This window comes from Hemicordylus capensis, chromosome 5, assembly GCF_027244095.1.
Source record: "Hemicordylus capensis ecotype Gifberg chromosome 5, rHemCap1.1.pri, whole genome shotgun sequence".
Taxonomy (NCBI): Eukaryota; Metazoa; Chordata; class Lepidosauria; order Squamata; family Cordylidae; genus Hemicordylus; species Hemicordylus capensis.
In genome coordinates this window covers 255,502,167-255,515,532 of record NC_069661.1, presented here as the reverse complement: position 1 = coordinate 255,515,532, position 13,366 = coordinate 255,502,167, and the positions used below count along the sequence as shown (strand labels likewise).

Here is a 13,366-nt window from a genome sequence, read left to right as displayed (position 1 = left end):
CAAGTATGCCAGTGAACAAGACGCCATACTTATACCACAGAGAACCCTATCCATATCATCAGCCTCCACAAGCTCATACGTATCCCAAATGACATCACAAGACATTACCTCCATCACCTCAATGGACATAGCACAATCAGAGTCCAACTCAGAGCAGAGACGAGCGACCGTATCAGCAAAGAATTTGGCAAAAACATCTCAGTGGCCCTTTGGAAGGTCTTCCTTCTCCCATTTTCCCAAAAGGGTATGGGTGATCCGAAATAATGCCCTTGGATGGGATTCCGCCGATGCAATGAGAAATAAGCAGACTTTGCCATGGTATATTCCCGGACATAGGAATGCAACCGTGTTCGATCATCTTAGCTCCCAGTTTTCCTCCAATGTTGCTCTAGACATCAGTATAGACCAGGAGTTGGCAAACCACAATTTATGGTGGCTGAGGACGATGGAAATCGTAGTTCAGCAGCTGGAGGGCCAGGTTTGCCCACCCCTGCTGTAGAAAAGACTGAGCTAGATGGACCCATGATGTGACTTGGTATAAGGCAACTTCGTCATGTTTCTGCCTGCCACAGCAGCACGGGCACACTCTCAGATTTGCTCAGATTTGAAAAGGAGAAAGGACACTGAGCAGAAACTGAGGGGTGGTTCAGGGACTGCAGTAGACCTTGCCTGCCTCTGCCTGCACCAGACAAGCTGGAGTGGCAGTCGCTCTCTTGCTCCATGAAGTGACAAGTCCGTTTTGAAAGAGCCCATGGAAGGAAGACCACAAAACACACTGCAATGCAATTTGAGAGAGATCGACTGGATGCAACGTACGTCATGAGTGAACAAGAAGGGGGACACGCCAGAGAAAGGTTGTGTGAAAGCAACCAACATCTAGCAAAACCAACTTAACACAAAACATTTGTGTCCCGCTCTTCCTCCAAGGAGCCCAGAGCAGTGTACTACATTCTTAAGTTTCTCCTCACAACAACCCTGCGAAGTAGGTTAGGCTGGGAGAGAAGTGATTGGCCCAGAGTCACCCAGCAAGTCTCATGGCTGAATGGGGATTTGAACTCAGGTCTCCCTAGTCCAGCACTCTACCCACTACACCACGCTGTATATTAATGACGGTCCTAGTCCAGCACTCTAGCCACACCACCATGATTTCTCACTTGTAGCATGGGGTACATGGCGTCTCACCCTAGAGATCTAGGATTGTGTTGCTACTTTGGAAGAAAGTTAACACTAGGGTGGTTCAACTTTTTATTGAAGGTCAACAATTGCACATTGCATGCCCCAATAATGCTGGTTTTTCCCATAATAAAAAGCCATCTCTCTTCCCTCCCAGCCCATTCATTGAGCAGTGCAGGAAAGTGTTACACAATAACCAAGTGCAGGGCCCTTTTCTGTGTCCCCCACTCCCACCCCGCCCCATGCACACACCAATTACTCCATGTAAATGCCAAGAGACAGGAAGTAAAGATTAAAGTCTACAGCAAATGTATTCTAAGACAAAGTACAGTTAGAATCTTCACTCTACAGAAGTCTGGAAAGAGATACAAACCTAAAAAAAATAAAAATAGGAACCTGATGTTAAATGTGGAATACATTGACAAAAAGCATATGATTGATCTCCACTCTAGCCTGGTTACATGCAGGTTTAGAACACAAGACTGAGTTTTAGTATTCCTCCTCAGCATCTTCTTCCTCCCCATCAGCAGAATCCCTCCCCACTTCTTCGTAATCCTTCTCCAGGGCTGCCATGTCCTCCCGGGCTTCGGAGAACTCTCCCTCCTCCATGCCCTCCCCAACATACCAGTGCACAAAGGCCCGCTTGGCATACATCAGGTCAAACTTGTGATCCAGACGGGCCCAAGCTTCAGCGATCGCCGTGGTGTTGCTCAGCATACAGACAGCCCGCTGCACCTTCGCCAGGTCTCCGCCAGGCACCACAGTGGGTGGCTGATAGTTGATGCCCACCTTGAAGCCGGTCGGGCACCAGTCCACAAACTGGATGGACCTCCTGGTCTTAATGGCCGCGATGGCTGCATTGACATCTTTGGGCACTACGTCTCCCCGGTAGAGCAGGCAGCAAGCCATGTACTTGCCTCGGCGGGGGTCACATTTCACCATCTGGTTGGAGAACTCAAAACAGGCGTTGGTGATCTCGGGCACCGAGAGTTGCTCATGGTAGGCCTTTTCTGCAGAGATGATGGGGGCGTAGGTGGTCAAAGGGAAATGGATCCTGGGATAAGGCACCAAGTTGGTCTGGAATTCTATCAGGTCAACATTCAGGGCACCATTGAACCTCAGGGAAGCGGTCACAGATGACACGATCTGCCCAATCAGCCTGTTGAGGTTGGTATAGGTTGGGCGCTCAATGTCTAGGTTTCGATTGCAGATGTCATAGATGGCTTCATTGTCTACCATGAACGAGCAGTCTGAATGCTCCAGGGTAGTGTGGGTGGTCAGGATGGAGTTGTAGGGCTCTACCACTGCAGTGGACACCTGTGGGGCAGGGTACACAGAAAACTCTAGTTTCGATTTCTTGCTGTACTCTACCGAGAGTCGCTCCATCAGAAGCGAAGTGAAGCCTGAGCCCGTGCCTCCGCCGAAGCTGTGGAATACGAGGAAACCTTGAAGACCACTGCACTGGTCAGCCTGCATTAAACAAGAGGAATTGGGTTATTGACCTTGCCAGCTGGAATATCAGCACTTGGCCTAGCAAGGAAGCTGCTAGTCAATTCCTACAGCTCTCGCTAGGAAGCTATTGGAGAGGAATGTTTCAGCTATGCGCACGCGCACACACACACACACACAGAGTGCCGATCGTTGCAGGAAGTGATTGGAGATCATTGCCACAGCAGGAGAGGAGACATACTTTCATCTCCTGCTTATGTGGCTTCCCAGAGGCATCTGGTGGGTCACTGTGGGGAACAGGAAGTTGGACAAGATTGGGGTGGGTGAACTTGGCCCTCCAGCTATTGAACTACAACTCCCATCATCCCCAGACACAATAAGTTATGGTTGGGGCAATGGGAGTTGTAGTTCAACAACATCTGGAGGGCCCAGTGTGCCCATTCCTGATCTAGATATTAATCCATTGATCATTGATTAAGGGCTTGCAGTGCAGTCAGGGGCCGCGCTTGCTGCCTCCCACCGCCCCCTAGAGTGCCTGCCCCCACCTTTTCAGCCTCCCACCTGCCACCAGGCTCTGCTTTCCCCAACTCTGTGCTAGTGCAACCCTGATCCCAGTAAGAACGGGTGGCCCCTTTAAGCTGGTCTGGCAATTGGGGCAAGTGCAGCGGGGCAGGTGTCGAGGGGCAAGGGGCAACGGCCTCAGAACAGTGGTGCATCAGCTGGTCACCTCCAGACTCGACTACTACAATGTGCTCTCTGTGGGGCTGCCTCTATATGTAGTCCGGAAACTGCAGTTAGTCCAGAATGAGGCAGCCAGGTTGGCCTCTGGGTCATGGCAAAGAGAACATATTACTCCTGTACTGAAGGAGCTACACTGGCTACCAATAAGTTTCTAGGTAAAATACAAGGTGCTAGTTATAGCCTATAAAGCCCTAACACAGCTTAGGCCCTGGGTATTTAAGAGACCGTCTTCTTCGCCATGAACCCCATCACCTATTGAGATCATCCAGAGAGGTCCGTCTGCATTTGTCACCAGCTCATCTGGTGGCTACTCAGGGACGGACCTTCTCTGTGGCTGGCCTGAGACTCTGGAATGTGCTCCCTGCTGAGAGAAGCACCTCCCCATCTCTGACAACTTAAAAAAAGAACTCTCTAAAGACACTTTTATTCAGCCAAGCTTTTTGCATAGACTTGTGGTTTCAAAGTGTTTTAAGGTTTTAATTTCTGTTTTAATTTATTTTATGCTGCTGTTAACTACCCAGAGACAGAAGTTTGGGGGTGTGTGTAAATATGATTGAGAGGCAGATAAGAGTGGAAGGGGCATGCTTTGCCTTTTGCCCCTGGGCCCCTCCAGCCACTGATGCTCCTTTCACTGCCATCTGTGGACGGCTCAGTTTAGAAGCCATGAACCTGCACTGCTCTCGTCTCTTACTAGCAAAGGAAGACTTTGCAATCCAGCTGCGTAGTTCCCTTTGTGCCTTCTTCTCTTTGTTCATGAAGAACGTTACATCAACCAAGTTGATACTGGTCTGGGCACAACTAGTTTCAAGTTTTAATGTTACCTTGACAGTCATGTCTGAAGAGGTCTGTATTATCAGAAGTTTATCATTTAATATTAGGGACCCAGAAAGCAGTGACGACTGTTCCAACGTCAAAAGCGAGGGTCAATGAGACCAGCTCAACATGGCAAGCCCTACACCAACTGGCTTAAGTGAACTCTGGTCATGAAAATACTCCCAACTGTGTGTTTGCAGTTCACCCCGTCTGCAAGTGAGCAAGCACAAATATACCGAGGGATTCATTTGGTCCTAGTCCAGCTATACTTTTGTCAGTTAAATTCCATGCATTTGGGAGAACTGGTGTCATCACTTCCCCATTGGCTAAACTCTCTGCCCTACCATACTTCCGTTTTCCAGAGGCCATTTGGATACTCACCATTTTGCGAATCCTACCCAGGACGGTGTCAATGATTTCCTTCCCAATGGTATAGTGGCCCCTGGCATAGTTGTTGGCAGCATCTTCTTTGCCACTGATCAGCTGCTCAGGGTGGAAGAGGGAGTGATACGTCCCTGTGCGGATCTCATCTGTAGAGACAGATGGTAGACAAGTGTGACAGAAGGGATATTCCTCTGTTATCTTGATATTTGTTTTGGAGAGGGGGAAGTGGTTTGTGGTTGTTTTTTAAAAAAATTTTTGGAGGGCACTATTTTACAATTATATAAAGGTGCAGAGAAACCACTACGTCAGGGGTGCACAACCCACATAACCCAGTGGACCAGAACCACCCATGCCTTAGTGTGTGGGGGCCAAGGTCAATGTTCAGCATATTGTTAACCACCCAGAAACGAAAGTTTGGGGCAGTGTACAAATTTGACAAATAAATGCTTACATTAACATTAATTATTAAATATAAAGGAAAGCATTGAAAATACTAATGAACAGAATTATTGGTTACTGACAGCATGAGAAGAAGAGACTGCTAGCAACCTTCTTTCCATACACTTTCAAAGGTTAACTTTGGAAGGGGGCTCACCCCCACCAGGACCAGGGGGCAGCATTTTGCACCACACCACTTTGGGCCACCCCAGGGGCCAGAAAATAGTCCCTGCAGGCCGGATCTGGTCCCTGGGCCTTATGTTGTGCAGGCCTGCACTACCTGAAGTCACCAGAACCCTGAAGGAAGAGAAACTGATGTTGGGGCAATTGAGAAGCTATTCAAGGGACAAATATGAGGCTATTAGTCACTAACTTCCCACCAATGATCAACAGAAAACAACAAAACATTAAGGTTTTAATTCACATGGGGAAGAGACCTTTACTGAATGGGATGTTGTGAGTAGACATATTATACAAAGATTTTGGCCATGGGAAAGAGCATTGCTGGATAAATATGGCTCTGCATAAAGTTCTATATGGAACCTGTTTTAATTCCAGGAAATTCGAACAGTAGAAAAACTGTCTCAGTTATGCTAAAGGGCTCTGCCTCTTTTCCCCATGAGGTTGCAAATGAAAATAAAGACAAGGGGATATGCACTAGAGTAGATCGTGTGATGCTAGCACACACACGTGGATGTACTTCATCATACTGATAAGAGTTCCACTCTAGACATACATCTTGCTTAACTTGGTGTCCTGTTTGCTCTCCAGGAACCTTGCCAGACCCAACCTCTGCTGCAAGATCTTGGATTAAGAGGTTCTCTACACCAGTGCTCTTCATTGTAAGGCCCGGGGGCCAGTGGCACCCCATCCCCATCAACCTTAAGTGCAGCTCCCTGACCATTGTTCATTGGGCCTGTACAATAGCCAAAGCTGAATACTCTGCGCAGTCCTCCTGGCTGCAGGCAGGGACTACCATTCTCATCATGCAGTGCTGTGCCGTGTCCAGGGCTGGAGGCTCCTGTAAGGGAAACAGGAGTCTCTTGAGCCCCTGCACCATCTTGGAAGGTGTGCACAGAGTACTGGGAAGTTTAGCCCTTCTCCGTGTTTTCCTCCTAAAGCTCTCGGGGGGGGGGGGTTTCTGTCTCTCAAAGGGCCCTTCCAGAGCTGAGAAAAGTACCGCACTCTGGGGAGGTCAGCAGAGTGGGAAATGGCTCTCACATTTAATTTTTTTGCCCAAGTGGCCCCTGCTTGAAAAATAGATCACCACTCTATCATCATCATCAAAGTTCACTTGCCAATGCTTCTAGGAGAAGTGGAATATTTGTCTCAAGTGATTCACTTTGACCTAGTATGCTCAGCGCTTGGAAACCTTTCAGTTACCAACAAGCTTCAGAGACAGAGGCTAGCCAGGGCATGGCAACTTCTAGAAATCAGAGTTCTAAAGAGATCACTACTTCAGAAAGCAAGGATCTCCTGTCAGAACAGCCGAATGGGCAGGTCTGTACTTCTCACCAGTTATCCTTTTTACATGGCAGGATCATAGCACCCATTTCCACACAGTGACCATTTCTTCGGGAAGTGCCCCTTGTAGCAAACCCAGAACTGCCTTGGAGGTCCATCTCCAAGATACAAGACACTTCAAGCCTCCGCAACTGTGGAGCTCCTGCAGACGCTGGGTTGCCACCCTCCAGGGAAGACTGAAAAGCAGCCCTGGATATCATAATGACTTGATATTATGAAAAGCTTTGGCAAAAACTCCAGGAATTCCTTCAGTCAGAGCTGGCAACCCAATGCAGAAGAGGTTCAACACACAGAAACCCAGCCGAGTCATGTTGTGGCAATTTTACTAAGGGTTAAAAAAATAGAGCAACAAGTCACATCAGGTGGCCTTTGTTGATCTGATTGCCACAAATCACAGAGGGGTTGATTTCCTGAAATTGTTAGCATTCAACACTATCAGCAGTTCTCTTTTTTTATTAGAAAGAATTATCCCTTCCAGCCACCAGTGCTGGACATTCCTCCTTTCCCCTACTAATATTGATTTCAGCAAATTGGACCGACTCCCTAAAAGGAAAGAACCATTGGAAGAAAAGCTAGATGTGTGTCTCAGCAGTCTCCCAAGCAGAGAGGTGCTGTGATGGGGTAACTGCACTCTTGGGTGACACACACAATTGAGGCACAGAAGTCTGGCTAGGAAAAGATGAGACCACCCTAGTCGAGGATGGGGAACCACCCTCTGAATAAGCAGCTGGGCACCAACCAACAGTTTGAGATCATTCTGCTTCAAGTAGAATGCATTACCTATGACAGTAGGTTCCAGGTCAATGAACACCGCCCTGGGTACATGCTTCCCAGATGCAGTCTCACAGAAGAACGTCTCAAACGAGGAGTCCACTTGCTCAGCCTCTGGCAGGATCTTCTGAGCAGTCTGATTCCCAGGGATAGTACCATCCGACTGGATCCCATGTTCCAGACAATACAGCTCCCAGCAGGCATTGCCCATTTGAACTCCAGCTTGGCCAATGTGGATGGACAGGCACTCCCTCTGGAATGGAGAAGAGAGCCGGATATGTCAACAAGCTATAGAACCCCAAGGCAATACCTTGCTCATCTAGGACATGGTCCAAGAGCACCTGATGTGGCTATCTTGCGGAAGCTAAGCAGGTCTGGGTCTGGTCACTGTCTGGATAGGTGACCACCTGGGAACCCAATGCGAGCTGCCACAAGTCCCGTAATGGAGGAAAGGCAGAACAGAAATGCAAACTCAACTTCACTTTTATCCCAAGACTGGGTTATCCAGTTATTAACAGGTATGCCTCATTATATGAGAATTTATCCTCTTTCTGTGCCACTTTTCCTTCAAGGCGCTCGGAGCAACACATGGATGTGGCCTATCCTTCCCGAGTCTCACAACTACCTTGGTGTTGGGCAACAGGCCCAGAGCAACCTACGCTTTAGGGCCAGTTGGTCAATTAAAGTCTGATCTCCCTGGCCAACATCCAGCACTGTACTCATTTACCACACTGTCTTGAGATGTGAGCTTGCATACAACTCTCACACCACGGCAAAGGCTAGGATACCAGCAGAAGCCGTCTGTTGTCTTAACTTGGATGCTCCCTAACCAGGAACAGGAAAGGACTGTGGGACACTAGGCATAAAGCTAACCCACACAGCTACCTTAGAATTGTCTTAAAGTAAAGTAAGTTGTGCCATCGAGTCATTGTTGACTCCTGGTGACCACAGAGCTCTGGTTTTCTTCGGTAGAATACAGGAGGGGTTAACCATTGCCATCTCCCGCTCAGTATGAGATGATGCCTTTCATCAGGATCTTCCTAGATCACTGCTGCCCAATATAGATGTTTCCCATAGTCTGGGGAAAATACCAGCAGGGATTCGAGCCGGCAACCTCTTACTCCCTAGGCAAGTTACTTCCCCACTGCGCCATTAGGTGGGCTTTAGAGTTGTCTTAATCATACTCAAATGTTTTTGTTTTGTATCCACAGGATGTTGGAGAAGAAACACAAGAAGGTGGGTGAATGGAGATGCCCTTCTATAGGCCTTTATCTTCCTTCAAGGCATACTGAATACTTCTAAAGGGCCCAGATGTGAACCCATTTCAAGTTACCCTTTGTTACTGCATTTATTCACCTTTCTCCCCTCACCCCCATCCCCACGTAGAAGAAGAGAGGTTTCCAGGCAGTTTCCCTCCAAGCACTGGCCAGAGCTAGAGCGCTGATGTCTATCTTATGTTTCGTTTTAGAATGTGAGCCCTTTGGGGACAGGGAGCCATCTTATTTATTTATTATTTCTCTGTGTAAACTGCCCTGAGCCATTTTTTTGAAGGGCTGTATAGAAATCAAATAAATAAATAAATAAATGACAGCAGCAGCTTTTGCTATTATGCTATTTACACCCAGTCTACCAGGTTTTATTGACTGGATTTGGTACTTTAATTATCGGGCCCTTTCCAAGGGTCTAGGATAACGAAGGACAAATTAAAGATAGCGCCATCGTATTCGTGCTGTCCCGAGTAGTGTGGCCTTCTGTAGCTGATGTGTTGTAATTTTATCGATGCCCAAGGTGTCGAGATGGTGTTCAAGTTCTTTTGGTACTGCACCAGGAGCACCAACATCTATTGGCACCACTACTGTTTTCTTTTTCCAGAGTCGCTCAATTTCAGTCTGAAGGTCCTTGTATTTAGTTATTTTCTCCCACTTGTTTTCAGCTGACTCGTCTATCCTCTGGGATTGCAATATCAATGATCAGAACCCGGTTCCTCTCGATGACTGTCAGATCTGGCGTATTATGCTATTATTATTTCTTCGATTTCTATACCACCCTTCCAAAAATGGCCCAGGGTGGTTTACACAGAGAAATAATAAATAAGGTGGAATAATAAGATGAAATAATAAATAAATAAGCTATCCATCATGCTGGCCCCAGTTTAATCCAATTCCTAGAACTAACCAACTTTATTTGTTTATTTGAAACATTTCTATACCGCCCAAAACTTGCATTTCTGGGCAGTTTACAATTAAAAGCATTTAAAACCCAGTGTTATAAATATCAAAACTATAAATCTAATTAAAAGCCTGGGTGAATAAATGTGCCTTCAGTGCCTTTTTAGAAGTTGCCAGAGATGGGGAGGCTCTTATTTCAACAGGGAGCCCATTCCAAAGTCCAAGGGCAGCAATGGAGAAGGCCCGTTCCCGAGTAGCTGCCAAACGAGTTGGCGGCAATCGCCGATGATCTTAGGTGGTGGAGCTCATGGCCTTACATCTAATTCCTAGAAATCTTAAAACAAAGGAGTTGACTCATCATAAATACCCCCACATTCCCTGGAAGTAAGATCACGACAGGTCAGCCAGCCATTCTCCAAGAACTCACAAGCAGCCTAGCCCTTGACCAAATAGCACCGATTTGATCTCTTTTCAAACACCTTGTTTTTCATTGCATTGCAGCTGCTCTTGTGATTTTGATACATAACCTGCAGGCATGATTTATCGCCGTTACTCACGATCGTAATTGTGCACTTGTGGATCTGCAAGTCTGTTCTTGATACCATAGAAGCCAATATAAACCCCATGGCCAACAGCCACTGACAGATCCAACTGCAACAAGGCCCTATTGTAACATGGTGGAGGGCTTTGCTGCTGGGAGCCTCTTATAGAGATTGGCTGCTTCCCTGATGTCACTAAGAGGCAAGGCAGCCAGATGGGCAGCTGCCACTGGTTGAGCTGTTTAGCTCAGGGGTCATGGTGGTCAACCTGAGGCTCTCCAGCTGTTGGACTACTATTCCCATAATCCCCAGCCACAACTCCAACTGTTGCTGGGCTATAACACTCATCCCCATCAACAATAAATTATTGCTGGTGATGATGGGGGTTGTAGTCCAATAGCTGGGGAGTCCAAGGTTTGCCACCCCAACTTAAGACAATGAGATCAGGAAGCAGGATCTTGGGAGGGTCTGATGCAGAAGTCTAGGAAGAGAGGAGGAAGCAGCAGTTCGAGCCAAGCTGTATGTTTACGAGGGAGGCTAGGACAAGCTGAAGCCCAGAGGGATGAGAGGGAGAGAAGGAGGCTACTTGGGGGTGGGGGAGACACCTCCGCCCCACAGGAGCTGCAGAAGACAAGTTCACATACCAACTTTAAATAACCAACCAAATGTTTTATTGTAGTAGAGTTTTGGGTGTTTCGTTTCATTTTTAAAGCCAGTGATGACTTGGCAAATGACTGGTTGCACAAACACTTCCGTTTGTCTCTTGAACGTGCTTGCCTGTCAGTTTCATGAGATGTCTTTCTAGCATTTTGAGATGTAGGGGGATGCACACAATGTTTTAAGACTTTGGTTCAGAGCCGTGAGACCACCAGACCACGAGACAGGACCTCATCAGCAACAGGTGTTAATGCCATTAAGTTGCCTGGCATGTTTCAGATACTCTAGTCACAGTTGTGGTATCTAGAAAATGTTTTTAGACTCATTCTAGTCGGATGACTGGTAGCCACAAACTTCCCGAGATCCTCCAGCCACAGCTAGCTTCTGCACACACACAGCAAGGCATGCCCAAGAATGCATCAGCCCTGGAGCTGGATCCATCCAGTTGAGCCCCTGCTGCTCCCTCCAACAGAGGCAGCCAAATGACCTGGGAGGTCCATGAGCAGCAGAGCAAGCCCAAGTGAGCCTTCCCCTCTCACGGATTCCCAGCAACTGCTCATCACGCTTCATGCCTCCCTCTGTGGCCTGCCCATGTCATCCTTTGCTCCACTCCCCACCCACCCGTTCCTTTGTGTATGTGACGGGAGCTCCAATAGATCTTCTTTCCCAATTTGCTGGAGTCACTCAGAGGACATTCCTTGCGGTGAGCAGAGAAAGCTGTTCCACTCCTCATTCTTTCAGCAGTGTGCCAAGTGCGACCACCTGCTCCACACAGAGCTCTGTTCCTGGTATTTTCATATCCAAGCCTGTGGCAAATAGGAAAGCCATCCTGGAATAGCAGGAGAAGACATTCCCAGCTCCAGACAGCCGTTGCCTCTCGCACACCCTTTCAGGACCTTCCAAACTGCCAATACATTTCGGCTCTATGACCATAAAAGATCAATTTTCCAGTTTGCTGGAGAAGAGACAAAACACTGTTTTGCATGCAAGTACAGTTATGAAAAAACCAGCCAGTGTTTTGACTGTTTGGCTTGATAATGGCAGACAATAGCTTTTTGGATCCAAGATTCTGCTTGGAAAGAACTTAAGTCACGTTTTAGAAACCCCACTCACAGACCCTTGAGCAGTCCTGTGAACCTTTCTGGGCCTACTCATGAGTAGGTCAACAGATCTCAGCCACGAACAGGTCTCCTTTGGTCTTAAGGTGCTCTGCATTCAAGCAACAGTTTTTGGTTGGGTTTCTCCCCTCCAAGTATTCAGCATAATTAATATCAATTCACATAAGTTCCAGTTTTAGAGTTCTCTGGAGAGTTTCCCAGAAGTTTCAGTTAAGCAGTTTCTAGCTTGTCGAGAAACTTTAAACACTTGCATACAAGTAGCTTTTAAAAAGAACAAATGTTCTACCCTATTTTTTTAGCATATCAACCCTTGGGAGTACAGTAGACAAAGGCAATATGGCAGTTTCCTCTTATACAGAAAACAGAAAGATCTGCAAAAGTACTGTATTTCCTACTTAGTCACTTTCATAACAAAAGTGTGAAATAATGTAGGCTAAAGGGCAGGGGAGGGAGAAAAAGGCGATCTGGACTTTAAACTGCAGACAATCACTTTAAGCCTCTGAAAACAGAGAGAGGAAATCTCAGCTATCAGAAACTAGACCCATAACTTTGAAAAAGAATCAGCCAAGCCACTAGAGAGAAAGAGAACCAGGTTGGGGGGGGCAGGGAGAAAAAGACCCCTCTAAACTGCTCTTTAGCTGTACTCTAACTTTTACCTTATAAGGAGCAAACAGCAGCCCAATGAACTAAACACTCATCAATAACTTTTCAGAGAATTGCTCTAAGTTACTTCTTAATAACCACACACTAGAAAGATCAATACAGTATACCCACTATTGGTTAAAATCTGAAGCAGAAAAGCTACAATGCAAAGGCTTACCATGATGATTCTATGTGCTCACTAAGATTCCAGCAAAACAGCTGCTTTCTCTGGCTCTCAGCAAATTTATAACCCAGTAAGAACTGACTCCACCTGAAGATGAAGTGCTCTGTTCATTTAAAGCAACAGAGGCACTTTTTTTTTTTTTTTGGCAAAACTTCCTGAAAAGATTTGGAATTCACCCTAGACGTTTATTGCTAGCTTATCTGGGGCGAGGGGGGGGGAATCTCTAAGTTTGGTGTTTCATTATTTCTGGAAAATTCATGCATAATCCCAAGCAGTCTCAGGAAAATAGGGTAAAGCAGAATCGCCACCCTTTTTCATTAGCAGGGCTCCTGTTTCTTGAACAATTTTGGAACAGGAAGAAATTCAGCAGATGCAGATTTGCCAATCATGCAGATTAAGTGATGGGGAAAGCTTAAAACATTGAACATATGTCTAGTAATTAATTAATTTATGACTTCATAGGGCATATTTCAAGTTGTTGAAGCTTTCCACCTATATCAGGATTTTCCAACTTTGGGTCCCCAAATGAACATAGGAACATAGGAAGCTGCCATAGACTGAGTCAGACCATTGGTCTATCTAGCTCAGTGTTGTCTGCACAGACTGGCAGCAGCTTCTCCAAGGTTGCAGGCAGGAGTCTCTCTCAGCCCTATCTTGGAGATGCTGCCAGGGAGGGAACTGGGAACCTTCTGCTCTTCCCAGAGCAGCTCCATCCCCTGAGGGGAATATCTTACAGTGCTCACACTTTTAGTCTCCCATTCATAT

General features: G+C 46.8%; 1 protein-coding gene across 1 annotated transcript; it reads right to left on the bottom strand.

Moving 5' to 3' along the window:
• Positions 1-1,232: 1,232 nt before the first annotated feature.
• On the bottom strand, positions 1,233-12,705 carry TUBAL3 (tubulin alpha like 3). The gene is made up of 4 exons (XM_053258400.1): positions 12,596-12,705; positions 7,303-7,546; positions 4,558-4,706; positions 1,233-2,643 (listed from the first exon to the last, which is right to left on the bottom strand). The coding sequence occupies exons 1-4, from the start codon at positions 12,596-12,598 to the stop codon at positions 1,663-1,665; spliced, it is 1,377 nt and encodes a 458-aa protein (XP_053114375.1). The 5' UTR covers positions 12,599-12,705; the 3' UTR covers positions 1,233-1,662.
• Positions 12,706-13,366: the final 661 nt, after the last annotated feature.

Excerpts from the sequence above, each read along its gene's own strand:
- TUBAL3 (XM_053258400.1), bottom strand. Across the intron at positions 4,707-7,302 it reads CCTGGAACCTACTGTCATAG|ATGAGATCCGCACAGGGACG; the intron begins GTAATGCATTCT and ends CTGTCTCTACAG. Across the intron at positions 2,644-4,557 it reads TGGGTAGGATTCGCAAAATG|GCTGACCAGTGCAGTGGTCT; the intron begins GTGAGTATCCAA and ends TGTTTAATGCAG.